Source organism: Callospermophilus lateralis, chromosome 1 (assembly GCF_048772815.1).
Source record: "Callospermophilus lateralis isolate mCalLat2 chromosome 1, mCalLat2.hap1, whole genome shotgun sequence".
NCBI lineage: Eukaryota > Metazoa > Chordata > Mammalia > Rodentia > Sciuridae > Callospermophilus > Callospermophilus lateralis.
Genome location: NC_135305.1, coordinates 126,669,618 through 126,693,260, shown reverse-complemented (window position 1 = coordinate 126,693,260; position 23,643 = coordinate 126,669,618). Strand labels below are relative to the sequence as shown.

The 23,643-nt window shown below is 61.5% G+C and overlaps 1 protein-coding gene across 11 annotated transcripts in view; it reads left to right on the top strand.

Annotated features, from left to right (window-relative positions):
- Nucleotides 1-23,353, top strand: part of Fbrsl1 (fibrosin like 1) — a 62,628-nt gene extending 39,275 nt beyond the window's left edge. For 2 of the 11 annotated variants that reach the window (XM_076838643.2, XM_076838588.2), the window contains 16 exons: nucleotides 304-333; nucleotides 11,657-11,702; nucleotides 12,207-12,519; nucleotides 12,622-12,842; nucleotides 13,274-13,342; nucleotides 13,512-13,735; nucleotides 14,320-14,370; nucleotides 14,498-14,593; nucleotides 15,539-15,607; nucleotides 15,728-15,757; nucleotides 15,851-15,922; nucleotides 16,823-16,955; nucleotides 19,120-19,206; nucleotides 19,380-19,463; nucleotides 19,570-19,774; nucleotides 21,263-23,353. In XM_076838643.2, coding sequence (XP_076694758.2) covers nucleotides 304-333; nucleotides 11,657-11,702; nucleotides 12,207-12,519; nucleotides 12,622-12,842; nucleotides 13,274-13,342; nucleotides 13,512-13,735; nucleotides 14,320-14,370; nucleotides 14,498-14,593; nucleotides 15,539-15,607; nucleotides 15,728-15,757; nucleotides 15,851-15,922; nucleotides 16,823-16,955; nucleotides 19,120-19,206; nucleotides 19,380-19,463; nucleotides 19,570-19,774; nucleotides 21,263-22,094 — 2,562 coding nt within the window. In that variant the 3' untranslated portion in view covers nucleotides 22,095-23,353. Of the gene's footprint in view, nucleotides 1-303; nucleotides 334-11,656; nucleotides 11,703-12,206; nucleotides 12,520-12,621; nucleotides 12,843-13,273; nucleotides 13,438-13,511; nucleotides 13,736-14,319; nucleotides 14,371-14,497; nucleotides 14,594-15,538; nucleotides 15,608-15,727; nucleotides 15,758-15,850; nucleotides 15,923-16,822; nucleotides 16,956-19,119; nucleotides 19,207-19,379; nucleotides 19,464-19,569; nucleotides 19,775-21,262 lie in introns of all 11 variants that reach the window. The other 9 variants (XM_076838608.2, XM_076838626.2, XM_076838597.2 and 6 more) reach the window with 9 other exon arrangements.
- Nucleotides 23,354-23,643: the final 290 nt, after the last annotated feature.

Below are 23,643 nucleotides of genomic sequence, written 5' to 3'. Positions count from 1 at the left end.
TGCCCCCAGGGGCCACTGACACCAGGGCCTGTCCCTCCAGGGTGCAGGAGCCTGTGACCACAGCCAGGAATGAAAGCCCTCCTTTGGGATGGGACTCTGGTGTGTACCTCATGTGGTCCCTGTGTCTGTGCAGAGGGGTGCTGGTCCCCAGAGCCTTCTTTGTGGGGCTGTGGAGCTGTGGGGCCCAGGGCCCTCAGCTGAGATGTGGCAGGGGACACCCACTAGTGCCTGCCACTTGTGCCCCAAGGGGCAAGAAGGTCCTAACCCACCTCTCTCTCTCTCTCTCTCTCTCTGTCCCTGCAGTGTGACAGCGAGAGTGGCATGGACGACAAGGTAAGCCTCACCCCACCCCCTCCTGCCCACCCCTGCCCACCCCCCCCACCCCGCCCACCCCTGCCCACCCCCCCCCCCCAGCCTGGGTGAGAGGCTCGGCACTCAGGGCTGTCCCTGCTGGAGGGTAGCACAGGGCAGTGTGACCTCCCTGCCCCACCCAGCCAGATGGGAACTCTGCCCTGGGTGGCTGCCCAGACTCCACAGAGTGCAGGCCCCAGTGGATGCCCACAGACCTGTCTGCACCAGGTGTCCTATGGAGCTCACCGAGGGCAGCCTGGGCCAGGTGTGTTTGGACCAGTCCAGGTTGATGCCACAGGCTGTCGTGGAAAGCCAGGGGCCAGGCAGTCCCCAGGGCAGTGGCTGCGTGCTGCACTGACAGGTTCCAGGTCTCTGTACTGCCCACACTGCAGCACCACCCCCCCCCCAGAGGCCAGCCCTCCTCGCCATGCTGAGGTCCTGCTGTTGGGCACGTGGTCTGGGGTCAGCACCCAAGAAGAGCCCTGGAGCACTGGCTTCATGCACGGCTCCCTCCCTCCCGCCACCACAGCTCTTGGGCTCCGCCTCCCAATGTGGCCACTGTTCTGGTCCCACTGGTGACATCAGGTCGAGCGCAGGGCCAGAACATCTCTCAGCACCCATATTTAAAACAGGGTCTGCAGGAGGCGCTGGCGGCTGCCCCTCCTGCCCTCCAGGGGAAACAGAGTGCCACTCTGCTCTCCATCTCAGCCCAGCCTGCCAGGACCCCACTGTGTGACCTGAGGTACACCCAGGGCCACATGGTGGCGCTGTAGCTCCTCCCCCAGCGAGTCTGAGCTTTCCTGTGGCCCTGAAGGGAGCACCCACTCCTGCCCAGAGGGGCTGGCAGCGTCCTGTGTATTGGGCTGGACCTCAAGCCAGGTCCTGGAGAGGGAGGGCAGAGTCACCCTGGCTCCACACTGCACCCCAGCCACCCACGCAGGTGACTCTGGGAGTGCCTACAAATGAGGCCCGCCAGCCCTGGCTCCAGGGCAGCTGCTGCGGTGGTAGGAGAACCTGGCAGAGGAGGAGAGGCCTAGAGCAGCTCCCCTCCCAGCTCGGTGTCCCCCCAACCCAGAGAGCCAGGACTGCAGTGGGCCGGGAGGCACAGCCCCACACCTCTGGCGACATCCGAGGCCTTCAGCGCCTAGAGGGTGGGCACACCTGCTGGTGTGCTGGAGAGCCCCTGGGGAAGGCGAGGTCTTCCTGCTCACCCAGCTGCCCTTCCTGAGCTCCAGGGGGTATTTGGAATGCCATGTCCTCCCAGGACAGATGCCAGGCCTGAGCATCTGCAGAGCTGTCCTGCAAGTGGGACAGTAGGGATGGTTTGGGCAAGCTCCAGGCCTTGTTCAGGAGCCACCACCTCTCAGCTGTCTCCACAGCAAGGGTGCCCGTTCCTTGGGTGCTGGTCCCTGAGCTTGAGGCTACCATGGGCAAGTCTGGGCTGGATTTGCATCTACCCAGCTCTGGGTTCCAGGTGGCAGGAATGTCCTCCCACCCCTGGGAACAGCTGTGCAGAGTACCTTCCCCTGCTAGAAGGGACAAGTCAAGGGAGGACAACTCCAAGGTGGTGAGTTCCTGCCTTCCTGAGACAGGCCCTTGGTGGAAGTAGGACAGGTCTGGGTGTGCAGGAAGGACACCTGAGCCACCCAGACTTGCAGGCCAGTGGAGGCCCTCATGCTTCTCACAGGACTGGCATGGCTGTTTATGTCCCTAGGTACATGGTGGCCCAGAAACAGATGGGTCTTGGGCAGGAGGCAGTGTGGCCACAGAGGCTTGGCCTGCTGCTGCCCCTGCAAATGCCCTCTGGGTTCCAGGAAGCCCTGCCTGCAGGAGCAGACGCCTGGCAGAACTAGACACCCACTTGGACAGGGCAACTGGGGTGGATGGCTGCAGCTCTCCTGGCCACTTTTCTCACTGGGCACCCTCTCTTCCTAAGCTACCAGGGTCTGACCTCAGTTTGGGCACGAGCTTCTGCCATCCCCCATCCCTGGGAACTGCCTGGGGCTCTGCCATGGATCACGACACAGACATCCCTCCTGGCAGAAGGACAGACAGGCACACAGGAGACCTGTCTTCTCCTTCCCCACCATGCCACCAGCACCCCTCCCTGCACAGCCTCCAGGGCCCCTCTGGCCCTGTCCCATGCCACCCGACTCTGTGCATGATGGCTCTAGCGCTGGGGACACTGTCAGCAGCTCAGGAAAATGGCAGGAAGATGGTTCTGAGAGACTGCGGTTGTTGTCTGGCTGCTTTCTTGTTGGAAAACTACAGGCATGAAATTATGTGGAGCTCACTAGGCAGCCCGAGGGGCTCAGTGTGGCTGTCGGCTGCTGAGAGCTCCTGGCGAGATGGCAGCACTCCTCCTGGCTGCCCTGAGGCCACAGCCCCACACCTCTGGCGACATCCAAGGCTTTCAGTGGACAGCCACTAGGCCATGTGCTCAGTGCCCAGCCGTGGCTACGAACCAGCAGGTCTTGAAGGGCTCCCAAGGGGAGAGCAGGGATGCTCTGATGGGTCTCTGTGGGCAGCAGCAGAGGTGGGGCATGACAGTGGAGTGGGCCTGCAGGTCCCCAGCTTCAGTGGTGCCTATGGCCGGGGCAGGTGGAAGGTACCACACGAGGTGAACGTGGCCTGTGAAAGGCTGGTGTGCGGGCGGCCTCACTCTGACCCTGGACCCCAGCAGGAGCTGTGCCTAACTGGGCTCCTCTTTGGGCCTGTCTTCTTGGTGCGGAAGCAGCATTACATGACCTACCACCAAGGGCTTGTTCTTGGAAACTGAGCCAGACACCAGGCACTGGGGTGGACAGAGGATGCAGCAGCTGGGCGCAGGCCCCTGCAGCGTGCGTTTCACCCCTGCAGTAGCTGCTTCCGCACAGCAACCCCTGGAAGCAGCTTCCAGCTCCTGTTGCACCAGGCCTGCCCAGCCCCGATCTTGAGAGCTCCTTCCTCAGGGTCCTAGTAGGGACAGAGGGACCAGGGCTGCACTTACCCCAGGGTGCCATCACAGGGTGCCTTGGGTCACAAGTGACAAATCCAACTTTACAGCCTCAGTGGGTGGGGGGAGGTTACAGGACAGGCTGGCTCAGGATGCCTGGCTCCCAGACCCCTCAGTGTGGCCTCCCTTGGGACACCCACATAGCATCCATTGGAATGGATGTGTCTTTGCTCATCCCACATGGGCAGGGCCCCAGAAGGTGGGTGTGAGGGAGGCCCTGGCACATGAGGGACCAGCTGGGAGCAACACCACATCCCCAGGACGGGCCCAGGGCCCGCTTTGAGCAGTTGTGGAGCAAGGGTGTCCTGGAGGGGCCTGGGCACATGACCCTTGGTGAAGAAGAGCAGGCCTAGGGCTGTGTGCCCAGGTGGGGCACACGCACTTGGTGCAGGCCCCATCTGACCCCGGCCACTAGGTTCTGGGGCTGCAGACACCCAGGTTAGACCTGAATTTGGACAAGAGGAGAGGCAGAGTAGCAAGGGCTCTGTCCAGGTGGCACTGCCCACCCTGCAGCCTCAGCTGAGAGGCAGCCAGGCCTCCCAGACCTGGCCATGTGCTCCTTGGAAAGCCGAGCCCTATGGCCCTGGGTCCCTCCCAGACAGCCACTTGTCACCTGGTATTTGTCATCTGCTCCCTTCTAGAGGGTGCTTTGGGCCATAGCTCCTGCAGACCCTGCATCCCTCTGGCCCTAGAGTCCTCCTGAGTGGGGACATTGGATCCCAGTGGAGGCTTGCAGGCCTGCTGGCCCCTGAGCAAGCCTCAGATGGGGGTCTTCAGGCTGCGGGGTGGAGATGAACATCCAGGCCAGCTTTGCTGGGAGTCAGGCAGAAGCTTCGGACATAGACAAGGGGCCCAAGGCTGGCCCTGGGCGACACACACCCATCTGGCTGCTGGACCCAAGCACAGTGCCACCCACTGAGTCCAGCCTCTGCCCTCTGATGTGACGGCTCTGGTCTGACATATGCTGTCTGAGAGGAGCTTCTGGTGCATCCTAAGAGCCCCCTTGTCACCCATCATAGCAAATAAAACTTGGGGTGGGCTGGAAGTCCCGAAGTCTAGGCTGAGTCCTGCTGCTTTGGCACCCTGGGAACTCCACGGGCAGCGTCCTACCTGCTGGCTCTTCAGAGCTGTGGGAGGGGACAGGCCTGGTGGTGGCTATCCATGGCACAGGTGTGCTGGCCCGTCTCACCTCTCCAGAGGAGCAGACCTGGCTCCCCCAGAAGCTGAGTGGAACATATGCTCCCTCTAGAGCCCCTGCCGGTTTCCCCTGGTGCCAGGCTGCAGCAGGGACTGGACCATCCCAGCAGCTGGAGTGGGACAGAGGTCTTGTCACAGGCAGGCCCCAGCATGCCCACCACTGCCGACTGACTGGTCTCCATGGTGGCAACCTGCAGCTGAACATCCTTGGTCCACAGTCACCTTCCCTGAGGCCAAGGACAGCCCCAGCTGTGGACTTTAGCTGTTCTCAGCCCTCTTAGGTTGACTGTGTCCTGAAGGTGACCTTGCACTGCCAGAGACTTTTTGAGCCTATTTCTTTGCCTGAAACAAGGAAGTAAGATGGCTCCCCCTCGGGGCAGCTGTGAGGCAGAAGGGCCACATGCTCATCCAGTCTCACACTCTGACCATCCTGCAGCGGTGTGGACATGCAGCAGTGCCTTATTTTGGACAAGAGCATCTTCCAATGAGGCAGAGTGGATGCTCATCAGTACCCCATGGCTGCCATTCACAGTGCTCCAGGCTGAGTGCTGTGCCTGTGGGCAGTTCATGCTCTCACATGTCGGGTGCTTCAGAGCCAGGTCCTTCTGCAAGCCCAGAGCAGCCTCCCTGTGTGTTCCAGCTCCTGGTAGCTCAGCATCCTTGGGCTTGTGACCGCCTGACCATAGTCTCTGCCCTTCCATGGCTCCTCCCTATGTCTGTCCCTTCTCTTGCCAGGACACCCGTCCCTGGAGCAGTGGCCTCCTTCCCTTGACCACATTCAAAGACCCTGTTTCCATATGAGGCCTTGTTCTTGTTCTGAAGTTCAGAGTGGGCATGGATGGGAATCAACAGGCAACTTGTCTTCATCCTCATGTCCACTTGTGCAGAAGGTCGGGCAGCCCTGGTGGCCCACAGCTTCCTGGCCCGGAGCTCCGACTCCGCTGGGCCCTCTCACCCCTCCAAGACCTGCACGGCCTGTCCAGGGGCACTGCTCCCATCTCGTCGTCTGCACTTGTCATAAGGAGAGAAGCTGCAGCCAGGGGTGTTGGGTGCATCCAGCGGTGTGGTCAGCTCGTTAGCAAGCTCCCAGGTGTCAATCAAGGCCTTGCTCCTCTCCACAGTCACCATCAAGCATAGTTCTGCCCTAGGGGTCTGGCAGCTGCCACCCTCCCCACAGAGGCCTGGGCAGAACCACATTACTAGCATGGCTGTGGCCATGTAGGCAGTGTGGTGGGCAGGGGGAAGGCAGGCCACTGAGGCCCCTGCCTCTTCTAGTGTGCAGAGGTTGCGCACACCTCTCAACTCACATGGCCACCTTCACAGGTCTTCACATCCAGCCCCTGCCTCTCCTTGCTGGTGGCCTGTCTCCTGCAGAGCAGCAGTGGCCCGGGGAACAGGCTGGCCTGCTCTGTGCTCCCAGCACCATGCTGGGCTCCCAGGGCACCCAGGCACTGTCAGGCTACATGGAGGCTGGGGTGCCCCAGACAGTCCCAGGGCCTCTATTGTTAACTTAGGGGGGTAGGGTTTGCGTGTACTGTCTGGCCCTGTGGTCGCTGTCTGTGGTGGACGACTAGTGTTCTCCATGGCCCTCTCGCTGGCTATCTTAACTCCATTTTCTTCTGATGTCCAACCTCGTCAAACCCCTCATATCACAGCTACTTTCCTTTCTAGACAAAATTAAAGGCAGGCCACGGGTTCTCAGAGCTGACTCCATGCCCCGTGCTTCCCTGGCAGTGCTACTCCAGAGCTCAGTGCCCAGGTGGCCTCAGAGGTGATGCTGGGAAGTGGACATCACGACTATGGCCAGACACTCGATTTTCCCATGGTGGGTGTGTGGATGGGTGAGACCCCAAGGAGCCAGCTGTGTTGGGACCTCGACCCTGGGCAAGCTGGCCGGGCTTATCCTAGAGCCTTAGCTGTGTGACCCTGCTCCCCAGGCTCCAGCAGCATCTGCTCAGTTCCTCTCCCTGCTTTCCCAACCCACTGCTCCTGGAGCCCAAATCCCTGCAAAGGCTGTGGTCCCCTGCCCCATCCAGGGAGCCACACCTGGGCTGCTGGTGCCAATCTTCTGTGTCCTGGCCTCACCTGTAGGAGGCATAGGCCTTCAAGGGACCCAGAGAGGCAGCTGCTCAGTTAGTACAGAGTGCAGTCCCTGAACTGGGCCCAAAGGATAGCCAGGAAAGACAAAATCAGCTGGGGTGTGTGAGCCTACCATTCCCTCACCTGCAGGTCTCACCACTGGGGCTCCTCTCAGCCCCCTGGAGGCCCAAGCTCCTGCAGCTCTCCCGGTTCAAGGGTCTAAGCAGATACCCGCCACCCCTCCTGGAGGAGGGGCTTGTCCTGGCTGAGCCCTGGGCTCTGCAGCCAGGTGCAGGCTGTTTACTTGTCTGTGTGTGGGATGGCTGTCAGGGCCACAGGGCTGGGGGCTCTCAGGCTTCTATCTCTGCTTAGGCACAGGTTGATTTTTATGGCAGGAGACAGCAGGACTTTGGGAGTGGTTTTGTTTTATTATTTGGTAAGGAGAGAATGTGCATTTAGGCGATAACTCAAGCAGAAGAAAAGGGCTTAAAATCCCCACCCAGAGGTCTTCGTTGTTGGCAATCTCTTCTGTGCCCTTGGAAATTTGGGGGGGTGGGGGCTAGGTTTGTGCGTGTCCAGCCACCTATTGAAAGGGAAATGCTAGCCCAGCCTGCACAGGGTTCTGTACCTGGCTCCCACCTTCTGCTGAATGGATGCTCAGAAATAGAAGACTGACTTTCTCCTTGATCTCAAGTCCTGAGCCTGAGCTAAACTCCCAAGGGCCCTGTCCACTCTGTCCAGCACGTCCCTGCCCCACTTCCCTCCCCTGATGTTCTTCCTAGCGCTATGCAGATGGGAATTCCAGGCATTCTGGTTTTGGCATGTGCGTACACTGGCATGGGAGGGCCCGCTGCGGGCCTGGGTCTGTGTGGCACTCACACTTGGCCTTCACCTGGGGCCCGTGGTTGGATCTGCATTCGAATCTCTTTGTGGCCACCTTGTGAAGTCTCCACAGGCAGCTCCGCGTAGCCAGGTGGGCGCGCTGTGCAGCCCTCTGCAAAGGCAGCAACTCCGTGGACCCTGCTTGGTGGGAGTAACCCAGGCCCGGCAGTCGGACTGGCTGCAGGTCCCTGAGGACCTGGACTCTGGGGTTCTGTCGGCCCTTCAAGCCCAGCTCCTCCCCGACTCAGTTTGCCCTCCGTAAGCCGGGTGGCAGATGCGCATAACTTGTCGCAGAGAGGATACAGAATCGGGACCCGTGGTGCTCTGCGCCCGAACCGGGACCTGCGGTCCCTAGGTGGCCAGGACGCCGCAGATCCGCGCCTCGGGGCTGGATTAGTCGGGCCTGCCCACGCCCCGCCCCCCGCCCGCGTTCGCCGCCGCCGCGTCCGCCGCCCGCAGCGCGCCCGCCGCCAGCCGCGCCACCCCCGACGGCGCCGGGCCGTAGCCCCGCGCCCCAGCGCCCCTGGTCCGTCGGCGCTGCAGACATGCGTGCCCCGCGCGCACCGGCCCCGGCTGCGGCTGAGCGGGGCGGAGAGCGGCCGCCTCGACGGCCCAGGCTGACGGCGCTCGGCGGCCGGACCTGTGCTCCGTGAGGTCAGTCTGGCGCCCTGACGCGCGTGGCGGCGGGGAGAGGGCCCACGAGGGGCACGGGGGCGGGGCGGGCCTCTGGGGGCGCGCGCCTTTGTCTGCGCCCGGCCTGAGGCGGCCTCAGGACCAGCCCTCGCTCACCTGCCCCAGCTGAGCTCTTTGTCTGGGGCGGGGCGCGGTCGGCCACTGCGAGGCCTCGCAGACAAAGCGCGCGGACCTCTCCGGAGCCCGGCGTTCTGCACCTTGAAGGGGTTAGTGGGGCCCACCTTGGCCGCCACGCCCCACGAGACCCAGAGCCTGCAGCCCGTGGCCTTGGCCCAGAGCAACACCTTCCGCCCGCACACGGGTCAGCGCCAGGATTGGAGCTGGATGGTGTGCCTGGGTCTCACCCCTGTAGATAATGCCCAGAAAGTTGTTAGAGCTGTTCGGTGGCCCCGCACGGGTCCCCCTCCCTCCTTGGTCCCGCCAGCCAGCCAGCTCTGAAGTCCTGATTTAAGGGAAAGTGATGAGGGAGGGAAGTGGGGGTCAGCCCCAGAAAGATGTGTCTCTGTTCGCTCTAGGAAGCCAGCTGGAACCTGTGCCGGCCCCCCAGGAGATCCTGGGACCTGGGGGCTTCTCGGTCAGTTCAGAGCTTTCCTGGATTGGTGGGACCATGTCTGGCCAGGCATCCAGGCCCTCTCAGGCCTGTGGAAGCTGGTCCATGCTAGGGTCCTGCAGAGCCTCCCTGGCTGCCCGCCCTCTACTTCCCTGAGCACACTTGCCTGCTGAGACCGACTGGCTGTGGCAGTGTTGGGCGCAGGTCTGGGTGGACCTGCTTGCCTGCCGGCCAGCCTTTGCAGGGATGCTGCTCCGTGGGGAAAAGCGAGCTCCCTCCTAATTCTTCCCCTGCTCCCCAGCTGTCCTGGAACTTGGGGCACCATCTCATGGCCTGGGAACCTAGCTTTCCGGCCTAGGGAGTTGAAACCCCAGTGTTTGGGTTAAGTGCCACAGGCATTCAGGTGACACCTTTCCTTCAGCAGTCTGCAGGAGGAGGGGAGAGCAAAGCCATGTGGTGCCTATCTGACATCTCCCACAGCCCTCACTTCTTGTTGGTGATCCCTGAACTTCCGAGGCTGCCTTCCAGATTGGCTGTGGATGGCAGGTCACACTGGCTTGCCTGTGTTGAGGAGGCCTGGGAGGCCTCAGTGCCCTCGCCCTCCTTGCTGGCCCACAGGCAGCGACTGCCACCTGGGCCCTGGCTCCTCTTTTCATCTGCTGCCAGGGCTTCTGGGAAGAGCCCTGTGGCAGCATGGGTGAGCTGGGCCATCAAGCCTTGTGCAGCTGGCACCATGCCCAGCAGCCCGGCCTGTCAGTGTGGCCACACAGACAGGACCTCCTGCAGCCTCCTTGGGGAAGGGCAGTTGCTGTTGTGCTGGCTGGGCTGGCAGGGAGGGCTCCAGCCCTCCCAGGCTGTGGCCCAGGCTCAGAGGGGGCATCTGACAGGCAGGCCCACAGTAAAGAGGACACAGAAAGGGTAGGCCCCACCAATGGTCCAGGAAGGGCCTAGGATGGAGCAAGGCTTCAAGACACCAGGAGGGTTAGGTGAGGACCACAGCAGCCCTGGGTGCAGGAACCTCAGGGTAGAGTTGGGGCACACAGAGAGGGGGCGGCTCTGGAATGTCCTCAGTTGGATACAACTTGTTCTGAACTGGTTTTAGAGACACTTGGCCAATGTGAAGAACTCCACAGTGCTGAAACCAGCCCAGTTGGTCGTTATGGGGACAGGAGCAGAGACCAGGTGGGGGTAATAACAGCCCCTATGGCCACATGGGGGTTCCTGCTGTGCCGGTGGTCTAGGAAGCCACAGGCTCGGGGAGCGTGGTAGCCTGGGAGGCCCTGGGGGCAGGCCCAGCCCCTGTGCTGGCTTGCTCCATGTTCCCTGCCCAGCACACACCTGGCACCTCATCTGTATCTCGTCCTTGTCCTTCTGAGAGCATCTGCAGGCTGTGGCCCTGGCCTAAGGCTGGTGGTGGCAGCTGTGGGGTTCAGATGCTGGACCTATTGCCTCCCCGCTGCAGAGCCTTCCTTGCCCACCCTGTGGACCCTTTTCCTTCAGGGAGGCACTTCTGGAGTCTCAGGACCCTGGGGTGGTCACTCATGTCCAGGACTCCAGCGGCATGGTCCTCCAGGTCCTTCATCAGGTTTTGCTGGCAGGGTGGACTTGTGAACATGCACACTTAGTTCACACCCCCATCACACACACACACACACACACACACACGAGCCACATGTAACCTGTGTGTACACGTGCTCGTAGATGGACACATAAGTGCACATACCTGTAGAGTATTCTGCATGCCCATGTATGTACAGTGCACATGTGTCGGCATGACCGCAGCATCTGTCTGTAAGCACTGCACAGTGTTCCCTGATTGTCCCCTCCATCCAGCAGTGCCCCCAAGATCTTTGTAGGAAGCACACCACATGGGTGGGCCCACCATGGGACAGCACTTGTATGCAGGTCCAGAGCAGGAAGGTACAGGGAGAACCCAGGGTAGGGCAGGAATGAAAGCCAGGTCTCTATGGGCTGGTGGCCAGTGATGAGTGTCCATTCTGCAAATGTACAGTAGCCATGGGGGGTGCACCTGGGTTGTGTCTGGGTCTTCATCCAGTCAGACCAGCTGGGGTCTTATGAATACATCTGTTGCTCAGTTTTGAAGTCCAAGGTCAAGGCACCAAAAGATCTGGCGTCTCACATGCTACTGCTGGTTCTGATGGCACCTGCCCATGTGCCCTTGGATGCAGCAGCAAGAGGACAATGAGCTCTATGCATAGAGGCTTGCGTGGGACCCCCTCTTCCAGCCCTGAGATCTCATCAGGGCCTGGGGTTCGTCTAGGCTTCAAGGGGCATATTCAGTCCATAACTCAATGAAGGTGAAAAAGACCAAAGGCTAGGAAAAAGGACCTGCCCAAGCTTCTCTCAAACTAGTCTGGGAAACCCATATAGAGTCCTCCAAAGCCACGTTCTCCCTTCCCCTGCCCCCATCAGGCCACTGAGGGCCACACTCTCTAGGACTGACAGAGGGTCAGGTAGCCCAGTAGTCACGTGCCTGGACACTTAGCCGCCTCACTGTGGTCATGACCCAAACTCTGCCAGCCCAAGCATGGAGAAGGGCTGTGTCCCTCCCAACCAACAGGTGGCTCTCACACCCACCCAGCTCACTAAGCCAGGGTAGGAGGTGGTGAGGGCTTCACCTTCCTCTGCTCAGCAGAACCAGGAACAGGTCTGCAGGCCTCTAGGCCTCTGCTTTGAGCAGAGGGGTCCCTGGGTGGCCAGTGTGAACACATGCAGGACAGCCATTCGTCCTCAGGCATGGGGGTGCACGGAGGGCACCTACACCAGGCCACAGCACCCAGACAGGCCAGAAACCTGTGCAGACCCTGGGTGTGGGTGCCCAGCCTTGGGAGCAGGGACCAGACTCCTGTCCCCTCCACCCCCAGGCCAGCTTTCTGCTCTCTCCTCAGGCCTCTGTGGGCTCGGAGAAGCTGTTTTCACCAGCAGCTGGGAAAGGTGAGTCTGTCCTCCGCTGGCCCCTGCCTCAGGCCCTGGGAGGGCTAAGGGGAGCAGTTGGCTGTGGGGCTACTTGCTTTGCCTGATCTCTGGAGAGATCAGAAAGAGGATGGTAACCAGCCAGTGAGGACAGGCATGGGGTAGACCAAGCCCTAAGGTGACTGGGCCCTATCTGGAAGATGGGGCCTGACTGCCTCCCCGTTGGGCTACTTTGGGGGCAAGGACTCTTCCTGTGTGGGTGCAAGGCTGCTCAGGCTCGGAACCAAGGGAGGCCTCCTGGGAGGGGCTGAAGCAGAGGCAGCACCCAGCAGGCCCTGGCTGTGTGGTCTTGGGTAAAAGTACAGGACCCACCTGTGCCTGATTCCCCATTGGAAACAGCGGTGGCCGCAGGACCCCCTGGTGGCTGCCAAGAGCATTAGTGGGCCTGGACTTTCAGGTTTCTGGCAGGTGGTACTTGGGCAGGTGGGGCCAGCCACAGGACCATACCTGCCCTCTCCCCCACAGACCCCGCACACAGCGAGAAGTCGGAGAATAAGGCTGGGGCAGTGCCCAAGGTGTCGGGCCTGGAGCGCAGCCGTGAGCTCAGCACTGAGACCTTCCTGCCGGCTGCCGCGCCCTCCGGGCTTGCGTGCAGCACCCGTGCCAGCCCCCTGGTGAAGAAGGAAACCCCGGCGCCCCGCCACGCTCCACAGCCGCTGCCCGCACCCCCGCAGCAGCGGGACCCGCTCCCAACGCACGTGCCTCCATCGCTGAGCACCTTCACCGGCCCAGGCCCCTGCCAGGCCGGGCCCAACGGGCTGCACCTGCACAGCCTCAGGTGGGCGGGGCCTCCAGGTGGGGTCTGTGGGTGGGGTTGAGGGGCAGGGGCGGGTGCGGCAGTGGGCAGGGCTACAGGTGGCACTGAGCCCCATGTCCCCAGCAGGAGCAGCAGTACGGGCAGTGGCGCCCCTCTGGGCCTGGCAAAGCACGTGTCGCTGTCGCCGCACGGGCCCGGCCCCCACCTCTCTACCTCACACCTGGCGCTCCGGTCCCAGGCGCAGCACCAGCACCACACGGCGGCCATGTTCGCCACACCCCCGACACTGCCCCCGCCCCCGGCGCTGCCCGCCAGCAGCCTGGTCATCCCAGGACACCCTGCCGGTAGGTGGTGGAAAGGGATCACTCTGCCACAGGCAGACTCCCCAGAGGCCTGAGAGGTGGGGGGAAGGGTGCCCCTCTGACCCGACAGGCTGTCCTTGTCCCAAGCTTCAAGTCCCGGGTTGTGTCCCATACGCGGACAGCCCTGGGTCCTGCACTTTGCCCTCCCACATCGACTTACTCCATTTGGACCCTGGCCGCCTCTGGTGGGGTGACCTTCAGGGTTTCCGTCCCTCCCCACCCCTCAGTGCCACATCGTGGTGACAGGACCCTGAGGCTGGGGGGTCCTGCAATGACAGCCCCTGCCCCTGCTCCCTGGGATGGGACTCCAGAGGCTCGCTGGAACTGAATCAGCCAGCTGGGTGGGGCAGGCTGGCGTCCTGCACGGGAGGGACGCGAGGGTGCGGGCTCACCGACTTCTCTCTTGCCTCTAGATGCCAGCCTGTTGATCTCATTCAACCAGCCAATCATGTATTGCCAGCCTCATTCGGGGATTCTGATTGGTACTTGGTCACAGGCTCCTCTCTTACCTCCACCCTGGGGCCCGCACCTAGCGAGCGGCCGCCACGGCTTGGCCTGCCAAAACCGGGAGTGCCAGGTGACTATCCGCCTCGCCCCGCCGGGAGCCCGCGGCCGACGTGCCTCTCTGTCTTCTCTCTTTTTCTCTTGTAGATCGTGAGCTGCTCAGGCAAGAGCTGAACACGCGGTTTCTGGTGCAGAGCGCTGAGCGGCCGGGCGCCTCCCTGGGCCCTGGGGCTCTGCTGCGGGCCGAGTTCCATCAGCACCAGCACACACACCAACACACACACCAGCACACACACCAGCACCAACACACATTCGCCCCCTTCCCGGGGCTGCCCCCATCGCCGCTCGTGCCGCCCGCTGCACCCCTGCCGGTGCGTAGGCCGCGTGCTGCGGGGCGGGCGGGGGGCACACGGCAGGCACACGCAGACGCACGCTCCATACGTGCACGGCCAAGGGTGGGCCGTGGCCACTCCCTGCCCCCTCCACCCTGTCCCGCTCGCCCCCCCCCCAGCCCTTCTGCCCATTTCTGTGTCTTGTCCCAGCCTTAGGCGCCTGTGTCCACACAGCCCTCAGCCTCTGCACTCTAGCTGGGTGCTCGGCCCTTGGCAGCGGGTGCCAGATCTGGGCCCTGGTGTTCCTCAGAGCCCAGGCTCCTCTCCTGAGCCAAAACTGAGTGGGGCCACTTTGTCTGTGGCAGGGGTGTGTCCCCCAGCTCCCCTGCCCCCTCTCAGGGCTTCACGCCCTCCCCTCCACCCAGCGCCACAGACTGCCCAGGTAGCAGGGAACGTGAGAGTGAGAGGCTGCCCTTGTCTGCCAGCCCCAGCGGAGTTCGGTGCTAGGGGCTGATCTCAGGGACCCTGGGGCGGCTGCCCACTGGCCAGGGTGGGCGGGTGATGGGCCCATAGAGGGCATCAGGCCAGTTCAGGAGGCCTCATCTCCGCTTCCTTTCCCGCAGTTTGACAAGTTTTCACCCAAGCTGGACAGCCCCTACTTCCGACATTCCAACGTGAGTGTCTCCCTCTGCAGCCCATTCCTGGGGCAAGCCTAGGGTACACATCTTCCTGAGAAGGGAGAGGACGGGGGCACTGCGGTCCTCCTCCAGAGGGTCTGTGACCCAGCACTTTCTCTTGCAGCTCTTTCCACCCTTCCCTCCTGCTGTCCCAGGACTGCCCACCCTGCTCACACACCCTGGCCCCTTTGGGTCCTTGCAGGGTGCTTTTCAGCCCAAGGTACTGGCTGTGCATGACAGGTGGGGTGGGCACACAGGTGGTGGGGAGGAGGGGCTGGGAGTACCTCTTGTCCATGTTACAGTCTGGCCACTGATCTGAGAACTTCTTCCAAGCTGGCTTGTCTGAGGTCTGTGCAGCTGCTCTAGGGATCTAGAGGCCTCTGGAATGGAAATGTTCCCAGGGAGGGGGTGGTAGCTACAGAGGGGACTATGTTGGGTGCTCACTCTCCCAAGTGGGCTTCAGAGGTCCCCAGTGTGGAAAGCAGCCAGCACAGGGCCTTCCCCTGTGCCAGCTTGTGAGCCACCTCAGCCCCGGACAGGGCAGCCTTGTGAGCCTTCCACAGCATGCAGGCATCCTGCTGTCTGTACCTGTTTCTTGACTGCCGGGGAGGGGATACAGATGTGGCCCTGAAACCTGGGACAAATCCTGCAACAGGCCCCGAGTCCTCCCAGGTTCCAGTAGACCCTGACTTCAAAGGCCCCTATGGCCTCCCTTGCAGTACTCAAGCTGCCCACACCTGGAGGGGCTGGTCTCACACTGAGCCCAGTTTAGGCAGGAGGGCTCTGGAGAGGGCAGTGCTACCTAGGTGGGCAGATGAAGAGCCAGGTGTTGGGGGGATGGGCCTCTGCTGTTCCTGTTCGGCCCACTGTGACCTCAGGGCAGCCCCCTACAGCTCCAGGGTAGGGACTGGGCTCTCTGCGTCCCTTCCTAAGTGTGGTCATGGCCCCTACACAAGTGGCTCTGCCAGTTGGGGGTGGCCCACTCTCTCCAGCCATTGGTGTCAAGACCCCCTTCCCACCTTTGTGGAACTCCCTGGACTGAGGGAAGCCAGGCTGCCCCTGGGTGGCAGTGGCCCAGGCATAGGCTAGCCTAGGACCCGGAAGTTTGGAGGTTCGTTATCTTGACTTCCTTAGCCATGGTGACGTGCTCTCTCTTCACCACCAGACTTCAAACCCAATTGAGGTAACAGGCCGGGCCAGTGCTGTCCACACGCTCCTGCAGAAGGCCCCTGGGGTAGGTGTCAGAAGTCACCCCCACCCCATATGACCTGGCAGCACCAGCTTGGGGCTGTCCCCTCCCTAATGCAACCTGCAGGACCCACATGTGACCCTTCCTCTGTTCTGTCCACTGCAGGTGTCTGACCCATACCGGACAGCAGTCAGGGTAAGTGTGTGTTTGGGGAGGACCTGGCCACGTGACCCGTGGCCTGTGGCTGGGAAGAGGGCAGCTCTGAGCACGCCTGGCCTTTCCGCGCAGAAGCCGGGGCGGTGGTGCGCTGTGCACGTGCAGATCGCCTGGCAGATCCATGTCCACCAGCAGAAGGCAAAGGTGAGGTGGGCGGGCCCGGGAAGGGGTGCTTGGCCAGCGCGGCCAGCAGCGGGGGTGGGGGTGCCTGGGAGGAGCCAGGCAGGACTGGGAGTGAGCCCTGGGTCCTGTGCGTGCAGGTGTCTGGTCAGGGCAGGAGAGGGTCCTTCTAGGATGCCAAGTCGGCCCTGTGTCCCTGTACCTTGCTGTCAGAACAAGCCCTGTGACACAGGACTCTGCCACGCACACTCCTTAAGAATCATGGCGTCATAAATGCACTGAGGGAGAAGGCAGAGAAGGGACTAGAGCAGACGCCACGTCTCAGGGTGCAGGTGCTTGGGTGCATCCAGAAGACTGAGAAGGAGGGATGCTGGGGAGGCCCAGGCAGGGGGCTCCCCACTGAGAGCCAGTGGCAAGGTCGAGATGGCCACGGCCATCTGAGTAACACCTGGTGGCGCCCAGGGCACCCGGGGCTTGGTTCCTCTCGGCAGCATCAACTGAGGTCAGAAGGCCATGGGCCCTCCCACCTGCCTGGCCCTCAAGCTGGGAGTGGCCAGCACCCACAAGTGTGTCTCGGTTTTGTTACATTTTAATAAATTCAGCTTTTGAAACATAACTAAATTCCATCACTGAAACTCAAGCTCACTGGAGTAACTGAGGCCTGTGACTGTGCTTTTCCACCTGAGTTTATTTGCCACAGTGCAGGCAGCACGTACCCTGAAGCAGTGTGTCCAGGTTGGGACCTGCAGGCACAAGGGCCACTCCCAGGCTCTGGGCCCCCTGTGAAGGGTGGCCTCCTCTTGGCAACGTGGCACGGGGCATGTGTCTGGGTTGCTAGCACGTATGGGTGTGGCTGTGCCCCCCCCCCTGAGGTCCCTGTGGGCAGCCGGGTCCACAGTAGACCTTCATGCCTTGTCTTCTCAGCAGATGCAGCTGGACCCCCACAAGCTGGAGGTGGGCACAAAGCTGGACCTGTCCAGCAGGCCCCCTGCCCCAGGTGTGTTCTCGGGGTTCCACTACCCACAGGACCTGGCCCGCCCTCTCTTCTCCAGCACAGGTAAGACAGGGCCACCGAGCCCACTGTTCTATGCCAGGAGGAAGGGCACTCAGCTCTCGGCATCCCGTCCCAGCCTTGGGTCCTCATCTGCGTGTCGGGGCCTCAGCCCTGGGTCCTGTGCTAGGCCTGTGGCCTCTCCTTCTGGGGTCTCCTTTTCCCACTGCCCTGTCCCCTCTTGGCCCAGCAGCCCAAGAAGGGTTCTCAGGATGCTGCTCCCAGGGCCCACCCTGGCGTTGCTCCCCCTGAGATGCGGCAGCCTCAGGGTCCCCAGGACCAACAGGGTGGCTGGGTGTGCACCATTTCTCGGCCTGGGAGAGGAGTGTGCAGCAGGGACCTCGGCGAATGAGGCAAGGTTGTAGTCTCATCTTGTGGGTACAGAGGGGCCTCTCTAGACCTGTGCGAGTCCCAGAGGCCCGCTCCGGCCAGCCTTGCACCCCTGACTCCCTGAGAACAGTACCTCCAACCTGTGTATGTACACACGTGCATGCACACACACACACACAACTCACATGTCCCCAAAGCCTGTCACCTCCTTGGAGTCCCAAGATGTGGCCCCAGTCTGCAGCTGTGTGCTGTAGCTGGCCCCTACCTCTACACTGGGCCTACCCTGTATTCCCCAACTCCAGTGGGTCTGGGTCTCTGACTCACGGGTGTCCCCTCTTTTTGCTCTTCTGTGTTAAGTTAAATCCTCCCGCTAGTCTCCACCAAGTACTGCTAAGCATACAGGCCAACTCAGGAACCACCTCCCGCCCATGGACAGGGTATATCAGAATCGTTCCTGAATGCTGTGCGTCTTACTGTGTGATTGGCATTTGTAAAATTGCATTTTTTTATGGGCTTTTGCTAGAAAATAGAAGTGCATGTTGATTCTGAGGCCTGCATCTCTCTTGGTCCACACCCTGCCGTCCACCACCCTTGGGGTGCAGCTCCTCACCTTGGCAGTGTGGAGGCCCCTCTATTGACAGTGCCTCACTCGCTGGGCAGTGTCTCTCGCTGCTGGCTGTGCCTGGTGTCCTGAGGCCAGCCCTCAGTTCAACCACAAGTCCTCTCTCCTGCTCTGGAGAGGAGCCCGGGACTCAGTGCAGGGTTCCCTGGGCCCAGTCCCTGCCCAGGGTTTTCAGCTGCAGGTTCCTTTCTGCTGCTGGCTCTGTGGCCATTGAAGTTCTCTGCTGCTTCTGGACTTAGTTTGATAACTAGAGCTTTTCTAGTAGGGAGCTGGTGGCCCAGTGGCTCCCAGGATTGCCTGGGCCCGCACCTCTGGTTCCCCACCGCCGGCCTGGCAGAGTCTATCTGTCCCTCAATATTTTAAAAGCCTGTCCCTCTAGTGTGTGCTCTATTGCTGTCCTTTCTTGAACTTGAGTTGGGATCTTAGAAGGCTGGTCTTCACCTTCACGCTGGCGTGTGCATTCTAGGGGCCCATTTCTGCTCCACTTCCCACTGCCTGCTTTGACCCTCCAGGTCCTGTTTTGTCCTGCTTTTCCTGCTTCATACCATGGGTCCTGCTCTGACCTGCCAGTCCTGCTTCAGATGCTGGGTCCTGGCTTTTTGGTCTCTGGTCGAGGAGGTGGAACTGTCTTTCCTATTGGGAGTCAGTGTAGACCAGAAGCTCTGTGCCCTGACCCCTGTGGCCCGGGGTGGGAGGCTTCACCTTCAAGATAAAGGACATGCCCCACTTGCAGGCCCTGGCCTCTCCAGCACCGGGTCCTGCCTGCTCAGCAGCACCTCAGACCCATCCCCCACACATTCGGTTCTTGGGCCCACGGGGTTGGTTGTTGGGTGCTAGTGCACCCAGAGGGACTCTTGTAGGCTGGGCCCTGTGTCTCAGAAGTCCACAGATAGGGATACTGTGTTCAGTACCTAAGACCCAATCCCTGAAGTAGCTAGGATCACTTTTAGTCACATGGCTGAGAACTCACTTCCCTTGGCCCTCTTCCCTCTGGAGTCCACTGCAGCCAGCCTCCCTTACCCCAGGTGGCCTCGCTGTGGCCAGATCTGGGAGAGTCCTGAATTTCACTCTTACTCCAGACACATCCTATTCCACAGTGGGATGAAGAGGAGTGAATGGGAGGTTGGGGGTTCTCAGGGGAAGTTGGGGTGTCCCAGCCATGAGCCACGCTGCAGACAGGACCTCCAGGTGTGCTCTCTGGGCTTCTGTCAACCGCAGCCCTTCACCCAGGTGCCGCCCACCCCACCTCCAGCCTCTGCGGACCCTCAGCCCACCACAGCTTCCTGCCTGCTGGTCACCTTGCAGGTGGGTGCCCTGGGGCCTGTACAGTCCTCCCGGCTGCTCTGCAGACCTCAGGGCTGGGGCTGAGTGGGTGGGAAGTGGCCCTGTTGCTGGAAGCTTCTGGAGTTGCCTTCCTTGGGCCAGGGGTCAGGGAGCCCCACCCAGCCCTGCAGACCCTGAGCTCCCACTGCCCACAGGCCCTTTCAGCAGATCCAGCACCTTCGGGGGCCTGGGGAGCCTGGGCAGCCATGCCTTCGGAGGCCTGGGCAGCCACGCACTGAGTGAGTGACCCCTGGGCAGGGGCTGGGGTCCTGGGTCAGCATGGAAGGGGAGAGGAGGGGTCTGCCTGGCTCACCTTCCTGCCTCTGCCCCTACCTCCCACCCCAGCTCCAGGGGGCAGCATCTTTGCCCCCAAGGAGGGCTCCACGCTACACGGCCTGCCCAGCCCCCACGAGGCCTGGAGCCGCCTGCACCGGACGCCCCCCTCCTTCCCAACACCGCCCCCATGGCCCAAGCCCCAGGAGGCAGAGCACAGCGCAGCCCTGACCAGCCACGACCGAGAGCCAGACCAGGGCCGGGAGGAGCGGGAGCGGTGAGTGACAGGCCCAGGCCCTCCTCCCTCCTGCCCACCTGCCCCCTCTGCACAGCTCAGTGTCTAACACAGACCCAGCCTGCCTGAGGAAGTCTGGGAGTGCAGTGAAGGCTAACCTAAGGGTCCCAACGGCCACATTCCAGGCAGCCCCACCCCACCCTATGGACAGGAGGGCCAGCAGCTGGCCAGGGAAAAGCAGCCAGGCAGAGATGCAGTCAGGAGACCCTGTGGTGGTTCCTGGAGGCATAGCCCTTGCCTGAATGCATGAGGACCTGGGTCCCTGCCTGGCTCTGCTTCTAGCTTCCAGCTCACAGGGCTGGCCGCAGGCTTATGGTGGCAGGTGGTCCCTGGTCTGTGTATCGGCATTGAATTTGGGGAGGTCGGGCTGCAGAGGTGGTCGGGTGCGTATTGCTTCCCACCTGTGGCCTTGTCCACCCCTCTATAATCATGTGTCCATGGGTGCCCAGCAGACATGGGTACTAGGGTGAAGCTCCCAGCATCACCAGCCTATCACTGTCCTGTGGCCCAGTGAGCCTTGGCAGGGCCCTCCACAAGCACTGCCCCACATCATCGTCCCAGAATCTGGATTTGGGGCATCTCTTCGGAGAGATAGAGGTCAAGAGGAAGGCCCAGGAGCAGGAAGGCCCTGCTCCAGAACGCTGGACTTGGGGGCCATTGCCTGCTGGTGCAGACTGTTTCTGGAGTCAGGGTGGCATTGATCATGGGCACATACTTGGGAGAGGGCAGCCATCAGGGTCAGCACAGGAGGTAGGGGTTGCACATTACAGTGGCCACGAGAATGTGGGATGACCCAGGGCCTGTACGCAGGCTACAGCCCCAGTGTCACCTCTGAGGGTTCAGTGGAGGTGGGGAAGGGGACCCTGGAGTCACAGGCATGCCACAGGAGCCTCACGGGCCAGGCTATCCACACAGCTCTCCTTGGTGGCCCTGTAGTCGTGCCTGCCCTGGTGGCTCTGCTCTGCCCCCTGTGAGGGGCAGGGATCCTTTGCTGCATGACTTTGAGCAGAACTAGCCAGTGTGGCAGCCCTGTGGTCCCCTAGTACTCACAGGTGTGTCTTGGGGGACAAGGGTGAGTGAACTCAGGAGCCCCTCCCAAGGCGGAAGCCATGGCCTCTGCTGCCTGATGCAGGCTACTTGGGGGAGGTGGGGGGACTCGTGGGCAGCTGCTGGGCTAATTGTCCATAGCCGTCTTCCATGGCAGAGGCTAAAAACACAGGTGGACAGCTGGATTTTGCCCGAAAGGAAGCCACACTTCAGGGCTGGCCAGCCAGCATCTCATTTCCTTGGGCTAGGGTGGTGGCCACAGTGGGCAAGAACTGTGAGCTTGGCCTGGGGCGGGGAAAGTATGGTGTTGGACCCAGGGTACTGAAGGTCCTTCCCAGACAGACTCCACTGTGCTAGAAGGCAACTCAGCCAACAGCTGTCTAGTGCCACCTGTTAGTGAGGCGTCTGCCCTGTCGCCCCCAGAGACCTCCTGGAGAAGACACGCCTGCTGAGCCGCGCCTCCCCTGCAGCTCCAGTGGGCCATCCCATCAGCAGCCTCCTGCTGCGCGGCCAGGGAGAGCTGGGCCGCTCCGGGGCCCCGGCAGAGCGCGAGGCAGAGCCCCGGGTTAAGGAGAGCCACTCGCCTGCCAAGGAGGATGGCGCCACGCTGATCGCGCGCCCGCCGTCGCCCTACAGCAAGGCGGCCCTGGGCGACAGCCTGCGCCTGGCCTGCCTGCTGGGCCGAGAGCCGGGCAGGCCACCGGAGCCGCCCGAGCGGCCGCAGAGCGACGTGAAGGTCAAGGAGGAGCGCAGGGAGGATGAAGCGCCAGAGCCCGCGAGCGGCGGCCTGCACCCCGCGCCCACGCAGCCGGGCCCGGGCCGCGAGCGCCTGGGCGCACCGGGCTTCTCATGGGAGCCTCTGCGCGAGGCCTACCGCGGCCTGGAGTTGCCACGCCGCGCGGGCCCCGCGCCCCCGGAGCCGGCCGAGCGCCCCTATCGCGACCGCGAGCCGCACGACTACAGCCCCGAGCGCCTTCGGGATGCGCGCCGCGAGGACCTGGAGCGTGCACGGGCACCCGGCCCCGACGGCGCCGCGCTGCTGGGTGCGCTGCACTACGCGCGCCTCGGGCCCGCCGCGCTACACGGCGCGCTGCTAGCGCGCACCCCTCCCGCCGCCGCGCTCGGCGCCCCGCCCCCGCTGGTGGCCGCGGCCGGGGTCCCCGCGCGCCCCAGGACTACGCCGCTGGCGCTGGGCCCGAGCGAGGCGCGCGACTACTCTCCGCCGCGCAACCCGCAAGAGGTGGAGGCGCGGTAGCCCTGGGGCTGCTCTCCAGCCTGTGCGCCCTGTCCCGAACGCTCCTGGCGCGAACCCCGCGCAAGCACAGCCCTTCCGCGTCCCCGCAGCGCGAGCCCTGGAGCACAGGGGACGGTTTTCCAGTCGAGATTAGGCCCCTGGGAAAATCCACCTTTGTATCTTTCCCCCCACAGGTGAGAAGCGTTTTTAATGGTTTTGTATTTTTCTTAATTTTGTGCTCTCAGACATTTAAAAGAACCAAAAAAAGAATTTTTAGTTGGGATTTGTGATTTACTGGCCTCAGATCCCTTTCCAGCCCCAGGGTTTCTTTGTCTTATTTATGGAGAGAACGCGGTCTTTTTGTCCAGCACACTGTGAGGCTCCCGCTCAGGCCGGCCCTGGCCACCCCCATCCCCTTGGTACTTGGAACCGAAGTTACAGATATATATTAAAATAAGAATTAATAATAATGTACAAAACTTTGGTTTTTTTTCTCCTTATTCTTTTATGCAGAAGTGTGAGGAGGATTTTTTTTCTCGGTTTGTTTTTTTAAAAAATAAACAAATGTAAATAGTCTTAATATAAATACAAGACATTATTAAATTCTTAACCTCCGTAGTCTTTATAAAGCTTCCAGAAGCCCCTCTGGTGATTTAACATGGTCACAAAACTCACTCACTGTCAGTAGCAAACACTCTTGGAAATCCACCTGCAGCCATCATCCTTCAACTATGCAAGCACTCTAAGGCCCAACCCCAGACTCTGGGGAAGAGGTTCCTGTGGACTTCCTCCAGCCCCCACAGCTCACTGGAAGGCTGCCTGTGGTCACAGTTGGGCCTCCAGGTAGTGACTGTTGGGCAGGTGACGCTCCTAGGCACCTTCTGCTGTGGCTCATGTGGGCTTTAGGATTGGCTGGCCTCAAGGAACATACCTGTGGATCCTCAGAATCAGAGCCAATAAGTAGGGTTTTAGAAGTGCAAGAGCCTAAAGATTGGTTACAAGAAAAAGGTAACCAGGATTCTTTCTCTCCCCCACGGAGCCATCAGGTCAGCTAGAGCCTGTCCCAGTGTTGCCCTGCTTGGTTTGGGTTTGCTCTCCTCCCGCTGTGAGCATCTGCTGTGGCCAGCTGCCTATACCTGCTCCTGTCTCCTGGGCTTCCGGGCCTGTTCTGTGCTGTTCTTATTTTCAGCCTGCCATTTCTACTGTGGACTCCAGTTGTTTTAAGCATTCTGTTTCCATATCAAGAACAAAGATAAATACAGCCTTGATTGTGGATGGAACATGGTGCGGTGTCTTGTGTGGTTGAGGCAGGAGGGTATCCCTCCATAGGCAGCATGCGCAGGCCTCTGTCCCCTGTGAGCCCTGTGGGGCTGGATGTGGTCACGGAGACCCTGTCCATCCCAGCCTCAGCCACTGAGTCATTTCCAGAACATTCTGCAGGGTTTTTAGGTCTCTGAGTGCCCGTCTTTATGCAGGCAGTGGTTACCCCCTTGGAACATGTGTCCTTGTCCCACACCAGGCAGCAGGTGACCCCCACTGAGTAAACAGCACTTCGAGGGTTGGTGGCCTC